The 24,610-nt window shown below is 35.6% G+C and overlaps 1 protein-coding gene and 1 non-coding gene across 2 annotated transcripts in view; both read left to right on the top strand.

The window, feature by feature from the left end:
* ESF1 (ESF1 nucleolar pre-rRNA processing protein homolog) overlaps positions 1-24,610 on the top strand; it is a 77,535-nt gene that overhangs the window by 10,397 nt on the left and 42,528 nt on the right. The window contains exons 5-9 of the mRNA XM_036244394.1: positions 900-1,000; positions 2,065-2,217; positions 4,480-4,594; positions 6,573-6,720; positions 13,891-14,046. Coding sequence (XP_036100287.1) covers positions 900-1,000; positions 2,065-2,217; positions 4,480-4,594; positions 6,573-6,720; positions 13,891-14,046 — 673 coding nt within the window. The remainder of the gene's footprint in view (positions 1-899; positions 1,001-2,064; positions 2,218-4,479; positions 4,595-6,572; positions 6,721-13,890; positions 14,047-24,610) is intronic.
* Positions 2,648-2,811, top strand: LOC118619495. The gene has a single exon (XR_004957264.1). It is a non-coding gene; the product is annotated as a U1 spliceosomal RNA (small nuclear RNA).

Genomic DNA, 24,610 nt, shown 5'->3' with positions numbered 1-24,610 from the left:
AATGGAAGTTCAATTTTTAATTTTTTGCGGTAGCACCATATTGTTTTCCATAGCGGCTGCACCAGTCTGCATTCCCACCAGCAGTGTATTAGAGTCCCCTTTTCTCCACACCCTCGCCAACACTTGTTGTTTGATGATTTGTTGATGGTGGCCATTCTGACAGGTGTGAGGTGATACCTCATTGTTGTTTTAATTTGCATCTCTCTGATGATTAGTGATGTTGAGCATTTCTTCATATGTCTCTTGGCCATTTGTATGTCCTGTTTGGAGAGGTGTCTATTTTGTTCCTCTGCCCATTTTTTAATTGGGTTCTTTGTCTTACTTTTGTTGAGTTGTATGAGCTGAATCCTTTTTCTTATACCAAGAAATAAAATGATAAATCTACATGATAAAATTGTTATGAGTTCCTTTCTATTAAAAGGAATAGCTGTAAAGAAAACATTGGATAAATGATAGGACTTTGAGATAAGGTGGGTATTATAAAATTGTGTTTCTTTATGTTTTATATATTCCTTTAATCGTGTTTTGTAAGTTTTATGTAAACTAGTTAATCCAGTTATTTTTCTTTCGTGTGTTTACATTGAGTTCCTTGAGTATAGAATCGTGTTTTGCTTTTCTTAATTTTTCCCTTGGAGACCTGAGCAATCTTGTCCTATTTGATGAAGGAGATGTTCTATTTTTGTTCCCAAGCCCCACAGCTGTTACTCTCCAGCCAAAATGACTATTTTTAAGGAGATTCCTCAGGATGCTTTAGCTTCCTATAGTGAGTTTGAAAGTAAGTCATCCTTGCTGTTTTCATTGAGTCCAGTTGTAAATTAGAGCTACTGACCTTGACAGGTCTGGATGTAGAAAGAAAAGGAATATATAAATTGCATTGATTTTACTTTTTTTGTGTTTAGATATATTTTTCGGAGTTTGGAAAGGAGAGGATGAAAGAAGAGCAAGTTCAAGGACCAGTAGAGTTATTAAGTATTCCTGAAGATGCCCCTGAAAAAGATTGGTATTAAATCACTATAGATAATAAAACTAAACTTTATATAAGTTCATGTCACTAATTCAGAATTCTGGTCACTTTAAAAGTTAGGGTTAAGGTTTATACGTGCCAATGATATTTTGTGTGTGTATTTCTATTTCTGTATTCATTAAAATAATCATTGCTTTTTTTTTGGGATGTATTTTTCCACATAAGTGGCATTGAAACTCTGCCTTCAAATTATGTAATTTTTCTGGTTTGAGTATTAAATACAAAAATAAAAGATTGATAACTTGGTCACAGTAATGTAATACAGAAAAAGAATTAAGGTAGTTTTTGAACCACTAGGTGGAGCTATATGTGCACTTAATAAAAATGTTGGTTAAATATTTTTGGTGGCAGAAGAGAGCGTGTGAAGACCCTCAAAGAATGTGTTGTAGTTAAGTGAAATTAAACTTATAACCATTTAGACTTGATAACACATAATTTCTTTATAACTAGAGCTAATGTTTCCTACTATATTTTATAGTACAGTGTTTGTCCATCAGTTTGACTTGAGAAGGGTATATGTTGTACCAAAACAAACAAAAAGTAACTTCTAAGAACTAAAATATTTGGTAAGCACTTATTTTTTAAAAAATATTTTTGTATTGATATTTTAGAGAGAGAGGAAGGGAAGGAGAGAGAGATCCAAACATCAGTGAGAGAAAACATTGATTGGCTGCCTACTGTATGCCCACCACTGGGAATTTGGCCCACAGCCTGGGCATGTTCCCTGACCGTGAATCGAACCTACAACCTCTTGGTGCATGGGTCGACACTCAACCACTTAGCCACACCGGCCAGGCAGCACTTGTAATTCTTATACTCTCCTTTTCTAGATACCAAATTCTAAACAAAATACCTGCTTTGTACCTTGTCAGTGAATTGAACTTGTGTTTAATGTTTATAAAGGCAAAGTCATGAAGGAAGGATGGATTGGTATGAAGGTTGTAATATATTTTTCTTGAGACAGTTGCATTTATTTTTTAAAGGGAGATACATATTTGTGTTCCTATATAAGTAAGCTTAATGAATTTTTCCCTTTTTAGGACCTCTAGAGAAAAATTGAGAGATTATCAATTCAAACGGCTGAAATACTGTTATGCAGTAGTAGACTGTGATTCTCCTGAAACAGCTGCTAAACTTTATGAGGATTGTGATGGCCTGGAATTCGAAAGTAGTTGTTCATTCGTAGATCTAAGGTAATCCACAGTGTGTCTTACCAATTTAATCTTGTAGTAAATGTGATTGTAAGAAGTAAAATATTGGAATTGGTAGTGCTCTGTGTTGTTTCATATTCTAAGAGATGAGTTTTTGCTTTTGGATCTACTCTGTCCTATATCACTCTTAAGAAAGAAAACTGGAATGAGAAAATGCTGAAGTATTTTGTATGAGCCACCCCACATTTTTATCCTTTAAAATATGTTGGCTATGTGTTTAGAATGATGGGTTTTATGTAATGATACTTCTTTGCAACTGCCTTTTCGAACTAGGAACCAGATGAATTACTTTTAATAGCATTGAAGTGGGGGCAAAATAATTTTAAACTAGTACCTTTATAGCTGTGCTGTTCAGTACGGTAGCCACTAATCACATCTGACGATATATGTTTATTTAATTAAAAATTTAAAAATGCTTACCTGGCAGGGGAGATACCATGATTGTGAGGGTGGTTTTCCCAAGGCAAAGTTTATTCATTGCACTCCAGATGTGCTGACCCATCGATTTTCCCAAATGTGTGGAAACTCAACTGCATAATTTGTGGGTGTGGGAGACTGAAAAAAAAAAATTTTTTTTAACTTAAAATGTATTTGCCTAGACACAGAACATTGCCATCATAGGAAGTTCTATCTGACAACACTGCTCTCTCTAAGTGATGCTTGGTGAATGAATGGATGGAATTGCTGGCATTGTCTTTAGTTGTTTTCACCAAGTACTCAGACTTCACTGACCAAGAGCTTAAAAACCTTAGATGGCTGTGAATGTCAGTTCTAAGGAAATGGGAAACTGAACTACTATAACATTTTATCATTAGCCTAATCATTTGGAACCCAGTAAACCATTCTACTGTGACACTTTTCAATAGGAACCACTTCTTTGTATGCAGGTTTATTAGAGGCTTTGTTCTCAAAATGAAATGTTTTAGGGGGGAAAAAATGCATCAATTCATAGTCAATATGGCTTTCATATTTTAAAGGCATTCCAACTGGTAGAAAAGTACAATAAAATTTTTGGAATTGATATTTTGGGGTGAGATTTTAGCATGCTTAAGTATATTAGCAAAAAGGGCATATCTCACAAGGCAAGCTACTATTTCCTTCTCTTTTTTGTTAAGAATGTCAATAGGAGGTGCTTGTTTTGAATGTTTAAATGTAGTTACCAAATGTTTGTTAGAATGTCAAACTCTGGGTATAATAAATTCATGTCAGCATGTTTTTTTCAGGATTGTTCTTTCTGTTTCCTGTTTGGGACATTTCCATGCACTGCTAGAATAATCTCTGGCAGTGCCTAGAAAATCAAATCACTGACCATAGAAAAGCTTTACATTCACTGTTTTATTTTGTCATTTATAAAAGAAAATAAATTTTTCTGCTGCCATCCTGTTATCTTGGGAAGACTTTCTTCAACTGCCCCAAAATATAAAAAAATGCATATTAGTAACAGTTAAAAATATTAGTCTCAAAACAAATTGTTTTTTTCCTACTAAGTGTGTTGGTAGAGGATTTTGTGTAGATGTAATGAACCTCAATTATCCATTCCTACTCCTAAAAAATTATTTTTGATGGAATATACAGGATATGCTTTTCTTGTGGAATTAATATCTCCTATAAAATTACAAAAGCTAAATACAGTAACCATGGATTATATAACTGCTTCCCCCACATCCCCAATTCCTTAGCCTATTGCCTAAGAATTGTCTAACAATTATAACGGTTAATTTACATGTAACAGCTTTCTATTTTGGGGGAAAAAATTATAAGATAAGATTGTTAGGGTTTTTTAGTCTTGAAGAATCAACCTTAAGCTTTTCCTTATTTTCAGTGACACCTCATGTATATGATACTTTATATTCAGAACACTTAACCATTATTAATTCTATTTGATCTTCAGAATATTATATAGCAAGCCAATGACTGTGCTATCAGGAGTCTAGGTCTTTTTGAAACATGAGGGACCCATGTGTGTTTGCACCTGACTCATATTAGCTGACTCCTAATGCAAGGTTTCTACCTACATGGAGTTCACTTAAATTTAATGGAATTACAGATTTATAGCTTACGAATTTCAGAAGCTTTGTGCCAAGGTTATTTCTAACGTTGTGTGCCTCATCTACATGTGTGTTCTGTAGAAACTTTTATATGGTATGTATGTATAAACTACAACTAATTAGAAGAGAATCTAAACTCTGGTTGTTTATTACTGCAACATATGTTTAAATACATTTTTTTTTTCATGTTTCTTAGGTTTATACCAGATGATATTACTTTTGATGATGAGCCCAAGGATGTAGCCTCAGAAGTGGATTTAACAGCATATAAACCAAAATATTTCACATCTGCTGCAATGGGAACATCAACGGTATTTCTTAACTTTTAAAAATGTGTAGCTGGACTCTGTTGTTTTAAGAAAAAGACTGTATACTATTTACTATTGCATCTTTAGAGATGGACAGTATTCAAAATTTTAATGCATAAGTACAAATAGAAATGATACATGAATGTATTTGCATTTTTATCTACCTCTCTGTCTGAACCTATTTATAGACTTTTGTTATGCTTTTAAGTCTGAGTCAACTACCTGAGAGTGTTTCTTTTCTTCTCCTCTATCTTTCCCATACAGTCTTAATCAACTAGATACTTTAAAAGTAATATGTTAGTTACTAATATCTTAGGGAGTAGTGGGAAGATTATCTCAAATTCCAGTTAAAACAAAACTAGTGGAAATTTAAAATAGGAACACATTTTTACCACAGATATAATCCAAAAGTGTAAAAACAGTTGAAGAAGAATAATTTAGGACTGCTTGATGTCATATTAATGCTTAATAATGCACAGCCAAAAGATTTCTGTTGAATTTGTTTATTGTTTTGCTACATGCCTTTTCTCCACTGCCACCCCACTCCCACCCCATTAACTTTCTATCTACAGCTGGACTCTGTGGCAGCCATACAGGCTTCCACTGTGTTTCTTTTAAAAAACCACCATGATCTTCTGAAGACAGGCTGGTGGCAGAGAGAGGGGCTCCTGTATTTGCCACATTGCATGCTGTGGTGGGCACTGTGCAGCCTTGACTAGTAAAACCCCACTATTATGTATAAATGAAGTCGAAAAAATTCAGTCACATAAAATGTAGAATCATGTTATTTTTGAGACTAAAAAGTAACTAGGGCAAGCCTGTCCAGCCAGCCAGTCTGAAGTTCCTGGGGTCTGGCTATATTATCCATATCTGTCCCAGTTCCAGCAGTGATTTTGTAGTCATCAGCTCAAGCTTAATTATCAGAATAGGGATAATTCTTATTCTTGTGACTAGTTAGAACCAAGATAATGGCAGCTATTTTAAGGATCAGATTCCTTGGTTAGTTAGTGCCCATTTCGTTGTCCTGATCTCTGGAGATTAGCCTGAAAAAGAAAATAAGGATATAGGACCTACCCTGTGATAAAGATAAAACCTCTAGCCTGGCCAGTGTGGATCAGTGGTTGAGCATCAACCCATGCACCAAGAGGTCACTTGTTCAATTCCCAATCAGGGCACATGCCCAGGTTGTGGGCCAAATCCCCACTGGGGGGCATGCAGGAGGCGGCCAATCAATGTTCCCTCTCATCGATGTTTATATCTCTTTCTCCCTACTTCTCTAAAATCAATGAAGGAAAAAAAATTTAATTAATAAAAAGATAAAACCTCTAATAGGACCCTTTCTGGGAATGGGGGCTGTGTAGAGGACAGGAGCCAGTCAACAGACCCATCATGTTATAGATGAGTTGCTGTATTATGGGAGTTTACTATACTTCCAATCAAAGGATGCCTTTCTACAGTGTCTCTTAATTTGTAATAATGCTCACTTTTTCACTACTATGTTTTTAAAATTTCTTTCCACTACAATTAATCCAAACACTGATGAATTTTTACTCCCAATAATGAAGTACCTTAAATATATCAGAGAGCTAGGAGGTGGAAGATACAGGTTAATTGAAATGGTTCTGTTTCTACAAATGGGATACTTTTTACTGAGTATGTCATTTATTATTTGTTTTACCTTATCTTAACTTTTTTAGCTTCCTGGTAAACGTCTAAGTTAATGATAAATATTATTTTTTATATTTAAAAAATATAAAAGAGAGAGAGAGACATCATTTTCTTATTCCACTTATTTATGCATTCATTGGTTGCTTCTTGTATGTGCCCTGACCAGGGATAGAACCCACAGTCTTGGCTTAATCAGGACAGTGTTCTAACCAACTGAGCTATTTGGTTAGGGCAGTGATAAATATTCTTTAACAAGTTTGGATAGCTGACATTTTCATTTTTATTTGTTATTTTTCTTTTTCATTAATGAAAGGTTGAGATCACTTGGGATGAGACTGATCATGAAAGAATTACAACACTCAACAGGAAATTTAAAAAGGAAGAGCTTTTGGACATGGATTTTCAAGCCTATTTAGCTTCCTCCAGTGAAGATGAAGAGGAAATAGATGATGAGCTACAAGGTACTTGTTAATCTGATGTATTGCATTTGTAAGCATGTAGATGCCTAATCTAGACTTGTTAATGGAAATATATTTTTGGCAGTAGCTTAAAATGGAGTACCAAAGAAATTCTTAAACTGTCTGCAAAGCATACTCACAAGTATACCTTATATTGTACTCAAAAGTTCTATTTAAAAGTATTTTGTTTGAGCCCTGGCTGATTTGGCTCAGTGGTTAGAGTGTCAGACTGCGGACCAAAGAGTCTTGGGTTTGATTCCGGTTAAGGGGGCATGTACCTTGGTTGTGGTTCATCCCTGGCCCTGGTCAGGGTCGTGCTAGAGGCATCCAGGTGATGTGTCTCTCTCACATCGATGTTTCTCTCTCTTTTCCTCTCTCTCTCCCTCTCTCCCACTCTATCTGAAGACAAATAGAAAAATATCCTTGGGTGAGGATTTTTTAAAAAAGGGAATTGCGTCAAATTTTTTATCCATAAACATTTCCTTTAAAACTTGGACCTATCCAGCCCAGCTGGTGTGGCTCAGTGGTTGAGTATCAACCCTGCACCAAGAGGTCGCCAGTTCAATTCCTGGTCAGGGCACATGCCCAGGTTGTGGGCCACATCCCTTTTGGGGGACATGCAGGAGGCGGCCAGTCAGTGTTCTCTCTCATCGATACTTCTCTCTCTCTCTCTCCCTCTCCCTTCCTCTCTCTCTAAAAATATCAATAAAGAAAAAAAATCTTTTTAAACAAAAAACTTTGACCTAGCCAAAATAGCCTGGTTTATAGACTTGTCATGGTTCACATAGTTATACAATCTCTTAATAAACTAGTAAAATGCTTTACTGTCCTCTCCCTTTTTTCTTAAACTAAGAGCTTCTTTTAGTTTGATTGAATATTTTTTAGATTCTATTTTCTCCTCAAATGGTTTAGAAAGTAGACTCTGTTTATTTTGCGATTGTCCTAGAAATAATGACTTATGTGCTTAATTTAGAAGTTTGATGGTAATTAATATTTTTACTGTCCTATATAATACAGGAAATCTTAACACAACTTTCATGGTATCCTGTGTATTGTAATTCTTTTTTTTTTTTTCCAATTCCACAAAACATTAATGTTGTACTGCCTCTGTTTAAAATTCTTGTTTATTTTCTTTTTATTAATTTATTTTTTGTTACAGATGTGTCTCCTTTTAACCCCAAAGACACCCTTCTCCGTATCTCCCCCCCACCCCCAAGCATTGTTGTCTATGTCCATTGGTTATGCATACATACATGTAAGTTCTTTGGTTTATCTCATCCCTTCCCCTGGCCCCAACTCCTTTGAGGTTCGTCAGTCTGAACCAAACTCCTTTCTGTGTCTCTGGGTCTGTTTTTGTTCATCAGCTTTTTTTTATTCATTATATTCCACAAATAAGTGAGATCATGTGGTATTTGTTTTTTTCTGACTGACTTATTTAGCTTAGCATAATACTGTCCAGCTCCCTCCATGTCATCTCAAAGGATCCGAGATCTTTCTTTCTTATAGCTGTATAGTGTTCCATTGTGTATATGTACCACAGCTTTTTTATCCACTCATCTATAGATGGATTTGGGGGCTGTTTCCAGATCTTAGCAATTGTAAATAGTGCTGCCATGAACATAGGGGTACATATGCCTTTGTTTGAATTTATGGACATTTCCCGCACTTCTTTTCTTCTGTATTCTTTTCTAAACCTTATACTGTACTTTTGTCTGGGATCATTTTCCTCCTGCCTTAAGTAAATTCTTGATAATTTCCAATATCTGCTGGTGTCAAACTCTCTTGAGTTTTAGTTTAGCCTAAAAATGTCTTTATTTTGCCTTCACTTGTAAAGATATATTCACTGGTAAAAAACTTCTAGATGAACAGTTAGCATATTGATGATAACATTCTGCTGGTTTCTGGCTACTTTGTTGTTTTTGAGAAGTCAGCTATCAGCTTAACTTTTTTCAGTCTTTTGAAGGTTGTCTGGATTTTTTTCTTTAATTGCTTATAAAGTTTTCTCTTTCTTCTTGGTCTTTCTGCAGTTTTACCGTGAACTAGGAGTATATTCTATTTATTGTGCTTAGAGTTTGTTGCATTTTTTGAATTTGTGGTGTGGTATCTTTCATCAGTTTTGGAATATTCTTAGCTATTATCTGTTGGAATACTTCTTCTTTCCTCTTCCTTTGGGACTCCAGTTAAATGTTTCTTAAATCTTTTCACTGTAACTTCCATGTTTCTGCTCTCCTGTATTTTTATCTATTGCCTCTCTGTGTTGCATTCTGGGTATTTTTTCTGACCTAGGTTTCAATTCACTAATTTTCTTTTCAGCAGTGTTGAAAATGCTGATAGACTTATGCATTGAATTCTTAATTTTTTGGTTATTGTATTGTTTACTTGTAAAGGTTCTTTTTGGCTATTTTGTAAATCAACAATATATTTTCATAGTTCTGCACTCATTGCCAATACTTGAACATTTTTATTTCCATAAACAGAGTGAGCATGTTTTATAGTCTATGTCTAATCATTTTAGTATTTCAAATGTTTGGGCATTGATTTCTATTACTTTACAAGAAAGTTTTCTTTTGTTTACTTGTGTGCCTGGTTAACTTTGTGTGCTAATTTGATATTTGAGGTGAGAGAACCTCATCAGAGAGAACCTTCATTTACTCTGGTCTTTCTGGGACCACATTACTGCATTTTAAGGATTGAAGTTCCCTGGATTTTGTGGGTGACACAAAATTCATAAGGGCTGGTTTGCTTCTAGTTAACCCTTGCTATGAGAATATATTACTGTGGGTCCCTGATTAATGCAGGGGTACTAGTTGAAAGCCCCACCTTTATAGCCTTTAACTTTTGTCCTCATGGCATTGCCAGGCTGCCCAAATTGTAAGTTAGCCCCACAGCTGTTTCTTTTGTGGATCAGTAAATGGTCTGAGGTTAAAATAGGTCTTGAACTCTTGAGATCATTTCTCTGGTGCTCTCCTTGATACTTACTTTGTTATTCTTCACTAATTTGTCAATTTTTTTAAGTTATTTTTAAGCCACTTTGAAGTTTTTAAAAAGATTTTAAAAATATTTAATCACCCTGGCCAGTTTGACTTAGCGGTTAGTGCATCAGCCTGTGGACCAAAAGTTGTGAGTTCGATTGCAGTCACGGGCATGCTCTGGTTTGGTCCCTGGCCCTGTTCGGTCCGCACAACCAGTCAATGTGTCTCTCTCACGTCAATGTTTTTCTCTCTCCCTCTCTCCCACTGTATCTGAAGATAAATGAAAAAATATCTTTGGGTGAGGATTAAAAAAAAATTTAATATAACTTGATGTCCTTAGTGAAAGGGTTGGTCTGAAGTACCTATTTCACCATTAATGTAAGCAAAAATTCTCATATTATCAATGTCTTTATTTAAAAACTTTTTTAAATGATTGAAATGATTAAGGGTATATTTTTATATTGTATATGCTGTTTACTTAAAATAACTCATTTTTTTAAGAAATAGATTCAAAACACCATTTTTTTCCTACACTGGATCTGGCTGTATTTAGAAATTTGGTTGCTTGATTGTAATTTCTAATCAGTTTTTGATTGATACTATCTCCTTGAACTCTTCACATCTTCATTCTTCTTATCTAATAGAAGAATTCCTAATCATACTAAATTACAAGTAAGAGATTTGGTACTGACAGCAAATGAAGAACAATAAATGTTGAACAGAGATATGTTCTAAAATAGCAAGAATATATATATTGTTTCATATGTAGCTTAACATTTTCATAGCTATCCTTTTTGCTTTTCTTTTACATTTGTATTGTTTTTATAACCTAAATGTGAAGTTAATCCTAAAATGCTTTTTTAATATTATAATAGGTTCATTAAACCTTAACTTTCTTAAGAAAAATCCTATGTTTGGGTTATCACCATCCCATTTAGACTACTGTCAATGTTGCTTCATTTTTCTAAGTGTTTCATAAAGTACTACTTGTGCACTGTTTCACACATGGAATGGAAAATCATGTTTAATTATTCTAGTTTCATTGTTCAGACATCTCATATAAATAAAACCACATAATTGCTTAGGTACTTTATAGTCATTGAAAAAGTATATGATTCACAATGGTAGTTGGTTATAAAACTCTTCATATTTTTTTAAGGCATGAGTAGATTGTTGCTTGTTAATTTCTTTGGCATCTCAAACAATTGAGTATCCATTTTATTTCTAGTCTACACAGAACAGCCAAGTCCTTTTTCAAATAGCCTTTATGTCCTTTCTGCCCCCGATATATTTATATAGTTACATTTTCTTCTTATTTGTATGTCTTTGTGGTCATTTAGTGCTTTACTGAAAATTCTGGATAGTTTTTCTTCACTAGTAGCTCTGAGATAAAGAAAAAAAAAAGGACATCCCATGTACACTTGAAGATTAGGTACTAGTTTTTCAAATAGCTTTCTTTGGTTTGAGAGAACTGAACTAGATTTTTTAAATGGCATTATTAACATTAGGACAGCTAATATTGTGGGAAAATAAGCATTAATTTGTTAGTATATTCTTACTAAGATCTTGAGCTCTGTGGGTTTCAACTCCTGACTTCACTACATGGGGAAGTTATATAGGTTATGTTTTCTTAGCCCCTTTGTCTTTCTTTCCACAGCTATAAGATGAGAATCATAATAGAACCAGGCTCATGTTTGGAAAGATTGCAGTAATATAGTGCTTAGCATACTACATATAGTGTTTAGCATACTACCTCATATCGTATATTTTTACTTCTAAAACTTGAGGATTAATGGCTTTTTGTTTGAAATATATTACTCATTGTTATTTAAAACATGGATTTTTTTTTCAGTATTTTTTATTGCAATCTTACATTAATCTGTAATTTAGTACCTTTGCTAGATAAAATAGTATATTTGAATGCCCTAGAATTATTAGATGTTCCTAGTGTTGTTTATAAGAGGTCATAGCAGGGCTTCTTACTGTTAAAATTAATTTTTTCACTCATTGTATAGTATTAAGGCTTTCACAAAGTATTGTTCTTGAATTGGGGAAAAACAGACCTACATGAATTATCCCACACTTGAGAGCTTCAGAAAGTAAATTTTAGTACTGGAAAAAATCAATTTAAAGTAGGCCATCAGAGACTTACCACTAAAATTTCAACCTGGAAGGAGCTTGCTTCTAATTATGTTTTCAGAAGTAAGCTTTTAATAGAAAGAAATACATTGCCATTTTGTTAATGTGTTCCTGATGTTTTATCCATTGAATTACGGGATACATGACAGAATTCCATCCAACATTATTATTGTGGCACAAAGCACAAACAGGAAAAAAATGAATTTCAGCTGTTTGAGTGAAAATGTAAAAGTGTGATAGGATGGAAAGAATGTCCTGGACTACTTTTTATTCATTTAGAGAAAAAAATTGTAAAAACATTTACTTAACCAATTTTTTTTCCATATCACCTTTTTAAATATATAAGGACAGTCTGGTAACATTGACGTTTCACAGCTAAATGCTTAATAATGTCAAAAATTTTTAGTTACCAGTTAGCCATTGGTCATAAAAAAAGAGGGTCTTCTTTTTGCTACTTCTGAATTTTTCTTTACATTTAGTCAATTCAATAAGTCTGTATGTTTTACATTAAAACCCAGGTTTTTAATTTATGATTTTGCCTTGGAGAATTACAGTAGAAATATAGAGCAAACAAACTTTTCACATATTAGTTTTTTAGGGGACTTGTTCCCCATGAATATTATACTGTTCCTTCATATTGTAATTATTTTTATAAAATCAGGAAATGGAAATACGAATATTTTTTCTACACAAGGAAATTAATTGAATAAACGTCTAACTTACTCATTTTTATTAATGTATTAATGAGGTCCTCAGAGTAAGTATATTTGCTCACCATCAAATGGAAAAGACTCATTATTCTTCGTTTTGGATTACAAGCAACTTTCTTTGTCTCTTCAGCCTCAGTGGGTTAATCCATGTACCAAATGCATCCCAACAATATTTAGCCTCCTTTTATTGACCATAACATTTTAAAGCTTATGGTAGATGGTGGAGAGCATAAACAGGGATAAAATGTCATCTCTGCTGTCTTGCTTACAGGGTACAGAAGTTCAAGGATATTACATGACTACAGAATTATTTTTAAACAAGAATTTTAATAAAAAATTAGATTCCCAAGTGTACTGCTATGACAGTGCTACCTTATATTGCCACTGATTTTTATTATAAACAAGACCTAAGTTTATGACTTAATTCATTTAATATTAAGAAGTTTAAGTCTGGCCCAGCTGGTGTGGCTCAGTGGATGAGCATCCACCCATGCAGCAAGAGGTCACCAGTTCAATTCCCGGTCAGGGGAAATGCCCAGGTTATGGGCCAAATCCCCAGTATGCGGCATGCAGGAGGCAGCCATTCGATGTTCTCTCCCATTGATATTTCTGTCTCTCCCTTCCTCTCTCCCTAAAATCAATAAAGAAAAAAAAATTTTTTTTTTATCCTCACCTGAGGGTTTTGTTTTTGTTTTTTGCATTTATCTTCAGATAGAGCAATAGGGAGACAGGGAGGAAGAGAGAGAGAGAAATATCTACATGAGAGAGACACATCGAGTGGCTGCCACCCACATGACCCCAATCGGGGCCAGGGACAAACGAGAACAGAGATACATGCTCCTAGTGGGAACTGAACCCAGGACTCTGGTCCACGGGCCAACCCTCCAACCGCTGATCCAAACCGGCCAGGGCAAATTTTTTTTTTTTTAAAAGAAGTTTAAGTCTGGCCCTGGCCAGTTTGGCTCAGCGGTTAGAGCATCGGCCTGTGGACCAAAGAGTCATGGGTTCAGTTCCAGTCAAGGGCATGTACCTGTGCTGTCGTTCGACCCCGGCCCTGGTCTGGGTCGTGCAGGAGGCAACCAGTCGATGTGTCCCTCTCACGTCGATGTTTCTCTCTCTCTTTCTCTCTCTCTCCTTCCCTCCTTTCCACTCTACCTGAAGATAAATAGAAAAATATCCTCGGGTGAGGATTAAAAATAAAGAAGTTGTTGAAGTCTAATTTTGAAGTTCTGTTATTAGAGTATGTCTGAGAGCATTTTTTAGGAGGGTGCTGGATGAGTGAGATTTAAATACTGGGGTTAGACATGAATTATTCCTGTGTATTAAATGAAATTGATTTTTTTTGTTGTTAGGTGATGAAGTTAATGTAGAAGAAGATGGGAAAACAAAAAAACAGAAAGATGATGAAGAACAAATTGCTAAGTATAGGCAACTCTTGCAAGTTATTCAAGAAAAAGAAAAGAAAAGCAAAGAAAATGATATGGAAATGGAAATTAAGTGGGTTCCAGGTAAGAATTAGATGCTAATTAAATGTTGACTTGTTTCTTTTTATTTTAGGATATTGAGTGTGTTTTAGATGTTATAGAAAAGATGATTAACTCGTCTTTGGAAATGTAAACTTTAAAAGTCTTATTTTCCAGGAATTTTTCTGTGGGAGGAAGTTAACATGGTATTTACATACATCATTTAATTCTTAGTTGGGGACTAATGTTTTGACTTATTCTCAGTTTCTTTACTAAATACAAATTATTCCTGTTCATTTATGAACGTAAGCCTTCCTGTGTTTGATTCTAGTGTTCTTAGGATATGGAAAATTTTTTTTCATTAAACTTTACTCAAAATATATAATTCATAAGTGGACTTTTCAAACCCATAACCCTACTAGACCTTAATTAATTAGTGAGGTTTCACTAATGCAAAATATGTAATACTTAGTTTTCCATCTCAGTTTTGCTGTGAATAGTCAAAAAAATATGGCATAGTGATTTATAACTGCCTTGGACTGCTCAACCTTTTTTTAGAGTAGTATAATACTAATTAAAACCATGTCAAAGCTAAACATAGATAAAAGTTAGAATGAATGAGGATTGTTTTCTAGTGTATACAGGTTTTCAGTAATCCTGAGCAAATCAGCCTATACCTTTGCAAACAATTCTGATTTTTCAGACTACTGCTTTTTACATATATGTATGTCTTTTAAAGCTAGGTATAATTTTAGGCAGAGATCAGTTCTTTCAGCTTTTAAATGAAAGAATACTAACTAATAACACCATTGCTTAGAAATTAACTGCTCTAGCCCAGCCTGTGTGGCTCAATGGACTGAGCATTGTGCCATAGACTGAGAGGTCATGGTTTGATTCCTGATCAGGGAACATGATAGGGTTGTGGGCTTGATCCTCAGGAGGGGGCATGCAGGAGGCAGCCCATGTTTCTATCTCTCCCTTTCTCTCGATAAAAACATTTTTTTTTTTTTATCCTCACCCGAGGACATTTTTCCATTTTTTTTGTACAGATAGAGTGGGAGGGAGAGAGAGAGAGAGAGAGAGAGAAACATCGATGTGAAAGGGACACATTGAGTGGCTGCCACCTGCACATCCCAACCAGGGCTGGGTACAAACTGCAACCGAGGTACATGCCCTTAGCGGGAACCGAACCCGGGTCTCTCCAGACCGCAGGCCGATGCTCTAACCGCTGAGCCAAACCGGCCAGGGCGATAAAAACATTTTTTAAAAAATTAAATGTTTTATATTCAGTTTTTTCTGTTTCTTACAACTAGAATATTTCTGTACTGAAAGTACATAGGTTCTTTTTTGGGGGGGAGAAAAACTTAACATATTTTGATGTTTGAGAATTGAGTGACTATTGTAGTAAAAATACTAGGATGAGTAGGTACATCTGCATATTCCTGTAGGAAAGTGGTACTATGATGTAACTCATTTGTTTTAAATGTTTGGCTTCTGCAGGAAGTGGTGGTAAGAAAAAATAAAGTTTGGTAGTATTTATAAACAGTGATTGAGAAAATTCAGTTAATTTAGCCTGAATAAGAAAAGCCTAGCCCGGCTAGTGTGGTTCAGTGGTTGAGCATTGACCCGTGCATCAAGAGTTCACCGGTTTGATTTCTGGTCAGGGCACATGCCCAGTTGTGGGCCCGATCCCCAGTAGGGGGCATGCAGAAGGCAGCCAGTCAGTGTTCTCTGTCATTGATGTTTCTCTCTCCCTCTTGCTTCCTCTCTCTCTAAAAAAAAAAATCAATAAAGAAAAAAAAAGAGAAGCCTAAAACGTGACTTAATAGTTATTTTCAAGTACTTGCAGATGAATATGTAAACGAAGATTTAATCTCTCTTATTATCTCAGAAGGCAGGGCTTTTGCCAGTGGATAAAAATTGAAGGAAAAATAGATTTTAAAGTAATATAAAGAGGGTTTCTCAGTATTGTTAGAATTGTCCAGCAGAAGAGCACAAAAGGCTGCTTTAATGGGGTGAACACACTTTGTCAGTATGTCTCCCAATAGGCAGTACCACCATACTGCTCTGGGATGTTTATGAAGAAATTTTTTACTTGAGGTCCTTGACTTTATTAGTCTAAGAAATGTTAGATTCTGTCTTTAAAGTCAGATAAATATGTTGTGTCCTGGCCGGTTTGGTTCAGCGGTTAGAACGTTGGCCCACGGACCAAGGAGGCCTGGGTTCGATTCCAGCCAAGGGCGCATACCTCGATTGCAGTTTGTCCCCAGCCCTGGGTAGGGTTGTGCGGGTGGCAACCAATCGATGTTTCTCTCTCTCCCTCCCACTCTGTCTGAAAATACATGTAAAAATATCCACGGGTGAGGATTAAAAAGATAATAATAATAAAGTTAAATATGTTGTAATTATAATCCTAATCTTAGAATGAATTTACTGAGTGAAGATATTTTAAGTGAACATATTTTTTAATTAAGGTAAACAGTTGACTGAGAAAGATTAATATTAACTTGATTGAGAAGTTTTATAACAAATATTTCAGAGTTACATTGAATGGATGAGATCTAACCTTTGTTTTTATTAACACAGTTGTGTAGTGCAAATACCAAATAGAGGTATTTACATTTAATGTCTGTAACTGGAAAATTTAAGCAGTAGTTTTCCTGGAATAAACCTCCCTTGGTATATATTTCTGGGCTCAAGTTAGTAATGTTTTGTTGAAGATTTTGCACCTATGTTAATGAGGAATAATGGTTTTTGTTTCTTATAGTGCCATTAGTTTTTGATACCAGGATAATGCTGACCTCGTAAAATGAATTAAGAACCATTTCCTTTTCTATTTAGCAGTACTCTTTTATTTGTGATTTTAATATTAATGTCATTTAAAACATTTTGAAATGTAAACGATATTCTTATAATTCCATTACCCTAATCCAGCCACTGAGTGATTAGATAGATTGTGGTTTAATTGATTATTTCTCTGTTGTTGAGTATTTAATTATATTTCTAATCTTTCACTACGGTAAAACTGTGGCATTGAAAAGAAGTGTGACCTAAGGCTGTTACTGATTCCAAACCCACAAATATCAGTACTTTCTTAGATCTCTTCGTTTTTATGACCAGCCAAATAATTGGCTTACTGTTTTAGGGATTTTTATTTTTCAAAACAATTTTTTTTTAACAAAGATGTTTTTCTTTTTCCCCCTATTTTAGAAATGTCTCTGGTTGGAGAATTACTAGAGACCACAAAGAGAAGCTAATGCTGGCAGTCAGGGTCACTTACTAGTTAGTTACCTGACTTCCTCACTCACATAGCAACTTTACATAAGCTGTGGAGCAACCTGTGGTTCTCTCACAAGCTGTTAAAACTACCATTGTCAAAACCCAAATTTTAAATCTCAGATGCCAAGCATCTAGGATGTTATAAATAATCTATAGCTTTTTCCATATTTTGAATTATTTCCATAGGATAGCTTCCCAGAAATGAAATTGGATTGTACCAGTTTATAAAGCCTACATCAATGAGTAAATGTGCCAGTTCCATGGAATTATCATCAACACGTGTGTGTGTGTATTTTACTGTTAGTTGAGTGGAGGAAAATGGATGTCCTGATATATAATGCATTTTTAAGTCATGTAAAGATGAATCAGCATAATTATGTTTACTTTAGCCACATTTATGGTATAGTACAAGCATGGAGTAAGGAGAGAGTTGGATTAAGCCAGAGTAGAAGTTGTGTCAATCCAGTATGACCAAGCAAGAGAGAGGAAGGGAGTGATTGTAATGATGGACCATGGTATATGTGTTGTATTAAGAGGAAATGGTACACTGAGGGTGAGGGATGGGGGGACAGTGAGAGGACTGATGGATTGTAGGTCCTTAAAACATTTCTTACCCTTGGGGTACTAGAAAGAATAAACTGGAAAGATTGGAACTAGTGGTTGAAGAATAGAATACAAATTAAGATTATGGCCCGCTGGTATGGCTCAGTGGTTGAGTATTGACCCATGCACCAAGTGGTCACTGGTTCGATTCCCAGGACACATGCCCAGATTGTGGGCCAAATCCCTACTGGGGGCGAGCATGCAGATGGTGGCCAGGCAGTGCTCTCTCTCATCAATGTTTCTATCTCTCTATCCCTCTTCCTTCCCCTCTCTCTCTAAAATCAATAAAGAAGGGGGGAAATTTTATTTTAATTAAGATTATGGTACATTGCAATTTTTGTTAATGACTAGTTATGATGATTCTGGGGGTGAGCTGGAGTATAGAATAAATCAGTGAACTGTGAAGCCCAGAGTGTTAGAAAGGTCATCTGTGTGGATATTGAAATCATCAAGAATTATGACAGTTATAGTACTGGAGAGAGCAGCAATGAGCCAAAGCTTAGCTCTTCAGTAAATGAGGAGAGTCACTGCAGTCATTAGATGTCTGCAATAAAGATGGATGGTAGGGCCCTGGCGGCTTTGGCTCAGAGGTTAGAGTGTCAGCCCACGGACCAAAGAGTCTCAGATTCATTTCTGGTCAAGGGCATGTACCTCGCTTGTGGCTTGGTCCCCAGCCTGGGTCATTCATGAGTTAGGCAGTTGATGTCTGTCTGTCTCTGTCTGTCTCACCCTCTCTCCCCCTCCAACTCTGTCTGAAAATAAATGGAAAAATATCTTTGAGTGAAGATTTAAAAAAAGAGAGAGAGATAACTACTAGGTGGTATAGTCTGTTACATGATATTCAAAATTGGGGGCTTGGGGAGGAGGGGCCAGCCAGTGGACTGGAGTTGGCAGTGAGTAGCAAGGACATACTATGGGAAAGAAAAAATCATTACCTTAAAGGGGTACAGGGTAAGCACTGTCCCCAGAGGAGAACCAGATTTCAGTGACACTCCAATTAGCAGGTGAGTGGACATAGATTTTGTTGATGGCTATTAATGACTGCTATGACTGACTAATATGTAGGAAAGCTTCATTGTTGAAGAAGGATGGGGAATGTTCAGCACCTCTTTAAGAGAACAGATGATTTGGTAGTTGTAGACTTCTTAGTACTGATTGATGGTCTTTGGGGAGATCTTGTACCTCCAGGGCTGTGGATACTTACTCATTCCAAGGAGGCATGGAAGCCAGAGAGGGACTCCTCTTGCTTTGTTACTCTACTCTTTACAGTTGTAATTCTGTTTTTATTCTTGTTTCTGCTCTCACTCTTTGTCCATTTTTTTCTTTCTTTTTTCCATCTCCACTCCTCTGTTTAGTGTCCCACTGGGAAGCTTAAACACAGATATCTATGACATGTACTTGTGGCCATTGTGTTATTTATTCTTTATTCAGAAATAAAATATCTTTTAATCAGTTGTGCATTCTTTACTCTAGGCAGCCCAGTTTTAAACATTTTAAATATATTTTTATTGATTTTTTTAGAGAAGGAAGAGAAACATAGAAACATCAATGCGAGAGAGAAACATCGATTGGCTGCCTCCTGCACGCCCACATTGGGGATTGAGCCTGCAACCTGGGCATATGCCCTGACCCAGAATCGAACTAGGACCTCAGTCTATGGGACAGCACTCAATCCACTGAGCCACACCACCCAAGCTTAAACATTTTAATCTCAAATATTTCAAAACCTGTTCACTATTTACTTTTGGCTATATCTCTATTTCCATTTGTTGCCATTGTATTCATTATTTGCAGTATATTCACAAAAATGTTTTTTGGTCAGAACTTTTAAAATAACCAGATGTTTAAATTTTGAATTGAATTAGGGAAGAGCATTAAAATGGGAAACCTGAACTAAAAATCTAGAAGAATTTGTAGTCTACTGCATATTTTGGTGTTGAGGAAGAAACCAGTTTACAGTGCCCTATCATAACTTGTACACAGCTAGTTAAGTGGCTAGAATTTTAAAACTTAGGTTTGTGTTCCTTTTTTAAATCATCTATTAACAGGTTAAGTATAAGGGCTTTGTGATGTAACAAGCTGAAAATTTACTATGCAAAAGAAAAATTGTTTTAGTAAACTTGTGTAATGTGTACTAAAAAACTGCAAGCAACTAGAGTTATCCAAAAATATTCCTAGCACATTTTCTCTGTGCCAGTAAATTTCCCAGAATGTCCTGGTTATTATAAAGATTATTTTCTCTCATTAATACTAAGATTTAATTTAAAGCAAGTTTTTCTAAGAAGTTCTTTAAAAAAAGATCTAAAGATAAAACAAGCTATCTTTATACTAGTAGTAGTTTCAGAAAGTGTTAAAATTCCCATAATTATGAAATTTCAGGTTAATTGGTTGGCTGTTTTAGGATCCAAATTAAATTCGTAAATCAATAAGGGATTCTGATTGCAAGCATCTAGGATGATTTTGTTCATGTGTTCCTTCCCTCTACACATGTATCACATCAGTTACTGTTTGCATCTGTAGCCACTCTTTCCAGACTGTAGTACTTTTTTGACTTTGCCTTAGATTTACAATCTGCCTGAAGTCAGTTCAAGAAGAGAACTTGTTTCATGTATTGTTTGAAGTTGAGAATTCTTTGGTCTTTAAAGCAGAACTTTTGTCTCTTCTATTTGAGGTGTCCCGTGTCATTATGCTATATACTAACTGCCTGACTAGCAAACTATCATTTTTCTAACACTTTTTCTGTATGATATTGTGGCAGAATTCACTCAGACTACTTGACTTTCAGCAGTTTCATTATTGCTGCTGTTTTTTCCCAAACTAGAAAGTCTTATAACCTCAGATTTGCTACCTTAACACATTCATATTTTCTCAATTTTTTTCATTGTGTTAAAATACACATAACAGCCCATGCACCAACAGGTCACCTGTTTGATTCCCAGTTAGGGCATATGCCCAGGTTGTGGGCCAAATCCCCAGTGGGGAGCATGCAGGAGGTGGCCAATCGATGTTCTCTCTCATTGATGTTTCTATCTTTCTCTCCCTCTCCCTTCCTCTCTCTTAAAATCAATTAAGAAAAATTTTTTTAATACTGTATACATAACAAAATTTATCATCTTAACCATTTTAATGTATAGTATTAGGTATATTCATATTGTGCAACCATTACCATGCATCTCTAGAACTCTTTCCACCTTTGCAAAATTGAATCTCTGTATCCATTAAACAATAACTCTTCATTTTCCCTCCTCCAGCTTCTGGCAACCACCGTTCTCCTTTCTGTCTCTATGATTTTGACTACTCTAGGTACCTCACTTAAACGGAATCATATAGTGTCTTTTGGTGTCTGGCTTATTTCAGTTAGCAAAATGTCTTCAAAGGTTCATCCATGTTATAGCATGTCAGAATTTCCTTCCTTGTTTTCTTTTTCTTTTGTTAATCTTCACACAAGAATATTTTTTCCATTGATTTTTAGAGAGAGTGGAAGGCAGGGATGAGGAGAGAGAAAGAGAAACATTGATGTGAGAGACACATCAATTGGTTGTCTCCTGCACATATCCTGACTGGTGTCGGGGATTGAAACTGCAATCCAGGTAGGTGCCATTGACCAAAAATCAAACCTGCAACCCTTTGATGTGAGGGCTGATGCTCTAACCACTGAGCAACATCAGCCAGGGCAGAATTTCTTTCCTTTTTAAGGCCGAATAATATACCATTGTTTATATACCATATTTTGCTTATCAACTCAGCCATTCATGGGTTGCTTCCATGTCTTAGCTCTATATAACATTCATTTTCAAACATTATCTTCTACAAGTACACATAGTTGATTATATTTATACCCCCATTTTTCATTCCCCTGTTTTTTTTTTCATTTCCCATACTTATTTTTACATGTTTTTAAATCATCTTTATAATATAATACCTGCATCACATTTCATTCTGTTTCTAATTTATAAGTGATGAGTCCTTCCCCTAATGTTGTATTTTAGGCTTTTTCTGATGTTTTACTATTATGGATAACATAGTCTTGTATTGAATTTTTAGTTTGAAAGGTTGTTCAATATTGAAATGCTAGGGAGGTTGAAGTGCTTTTCATTTTCTTTTATTTCTATGTAAGAAAGTTGTTGTTTTTTTTTTTTCATTAATTGACTTAGAAATGCCATTTGGTTGTATCCGAGCCTCAGAATGTCCTTATATATTAATTAGTTTCTATAGTCAGAAACTCTTCCAGGGAGAAAAACAGTTAGATACCCATGAGTTTCAAGCTACCAATTCACAGGTAAATTTTTCAAATACAGTGTATAGATTCGGGCCTGTAAATAATGAAATTTGGGATTGTGTTTAGTAGTTACTGTGATCATGGAAAGAGCATAGAGGGCTGTGCCAGAAAATATCACGATGTTGTTGTTTTTTCTTTACACTTCATTGTGGGGGAAAAATCCTTAGGTGCAAAAGGTAAGCAAAATGTATATGTACAGTTTAAAGAGCAATCATAAAATGAACACCTGTGCACTCAGTTTAAGAAAGAATATGAGTAATGTCTGCAGTCTTCTCTGAGACCCCCAGTTACACTCCCTTCCTTCCTCTACCAGAGCAAACAATGACACTACATTTCATGTTAATGATTCCCTTTGCCTAATATAATAGTTTACCATGTATGCATGCATCCCTAGACAGCCTCTATCTGAATATAGGGTGTCCCCCCAAAAAATGTATACACACTTAACAGCTGATAGCTCAATTGATGTTTCTTTCTTTTCAGGTTTAACCCATTTGAATTTATAATTATTCAAAGTGTATATACATTTTTCGGACACCCTGTATTGTTAATTTATAACTTCATAGAAGCATCTTCTGTATAGTATTTTGTCACTTGCTTTTTGTTAGTAACATTCTGTTTTTGAGAGTTATCTATGTCCCTATGTGAAGATGTAGCCAGTTAATTTTCACTGCTACATAGAATTCCATTATAGATATATCACAATGTATCTGTTCCATTACCAGTTATTGTAGTTTATTGCTTTTGTGAATATTCTTGGACTTGTCACCTAGGTAATAAATTTCATAGATATATGTAGAATTTCTTAGTTGTAGAACATTTGCACAATTACTTTGACTAGTTTATGCCAAATTGTTTTCCCAGGTGTTGTACCATTTTACTCTAACAGTAATGTAAGAGTTCATCTAACTCTTTATCCTCATCATTAATTGAAAATTTAAGTCAGATCAAATCACTTCCACTTCCCATTTGATTTAGAATAAAAGCTAAAGTTCATCTAGACGTCTACAAATCCTTCGCGATGTTGATATCTGTCTGCCCTCAATTCTACTACATTCCACTCTCTGGTTCATTCTGCTCTAGATACATCTACCTCCTCATTATTCCTGGACAAATCAGAGATGTTTCACCCATAGGCCTGAACTGCTTTTTCCCAGGATAACACACAGTGTGCAATGTTCACAGAGTGTGCACGATCCTTTCCATTAGGCCTTTGTGCAAATGTCACTTTTTCAATGAAGCCTTCCCTGACTGTCCTATTTAAAATGCTACCGCCGTGGCCCGTTTGGCTCAGCGGTTAGAGCATCAGCCTGCGGTCCACAGAGACCTGGGTTCGGTTCCCGCTAAGGGCATGTACCTTGGCTGCAGTTTGTCCCCGGCCCTGGTTGGGACGTGTGGGTGGTGGCCACTCGATGTGTCCCTTCACATCAATGTTTCTCTCTCTTCCTCTCTCTCCTTCCCGCTCTATCTGAATAAAAAATGGAAAAATTTCCTCAGGTGAGGATAAAATGCTACCTGCTCCCATCTCTGAACTTCCTATTCCCCTGCAGGCCTTTTCATTTTGTTTCCATTGCCCTTAATCACCATCTGATTTATTTTACCTATTTTTTTTGTTTAATACTTCCTTTCTCCATACTCCTCCAACCCACACACACTAATATCCAGAACAGGGAAATCTATAGAGAAAGGAAGTAGGTTGTAAGAAGTGTTTTTAAGTGGCCCATGGGTGAGAGAAATAAGGTTTCTTTCTGAGCAGATGGAAAATGTTCTAAAACTAGACTATGGTGATGGTTACATGTGTCTAAATGTACTAAAAACCATTGAATTATATACTTTTAAGTGGATGAATTGTAATATATGAACTATATCTCCTTGGATTGTCCTTAGGTTGTAGGTTTGTTTCAGGTATTTCTAAATCTTTGGGGACTGTTTTTTTTTACTCAACATTATATTGCTGGGTTATATCTGTATTTTGTATAGCTGTAGCTCTTTTACTTGACTGCTGTATACCACAATTTATGTATACATACTGTTGGATACACATCTGGGTTGTTCTTAAGTGTTAACTATGGTGGATTATGCTGCTATGAACATTTCTATACATTTCTGGTATGTGTTTCAGTTTTTCTGGGTCTATAGCAAGGAGTGTAATTGCTGGGTCATAGGGTATGTGAATGTGCAGCTTTAAAAGATCAAATACTACTGTCCAGCTGGTATGGCTCAGTGGTTGAGCATCAACCCATGCACCAAGATGTCGACAGTTTGATTACCAGTTGGGGCACATACCCAGGTTGCCAGCATATCCCAAGTGGGGGCATGCAGGAGGCAGCTGATCAGTGTTTTCTCTTATTGAAATTTCTCTCTTTTTCTCCCTGTCCCTTCTTCTCTCTCTAAAAATCAATAAAGAAAAATATTTAAAATAAAATGAAAAAGATCAAATACTAAATT

This window comes from Molossus molossus, unplaced genomic scaffold (assembly GCF_014108415.1).
Source record: "Molossus molossus isolate mMolMol1 unplaced genomic scaffold, mMolMol1.p scaffold_m16_p_6, whole genome shotgun sequence".
NCBI lineage: Eukaryota > Metazoa > Chordata > Mammalia > Chiroptera > Molossidae > Molossus > Molossus molossus.
This window is presented reverse-complemented; position numbering and strand designations above follow the sequence as displayed.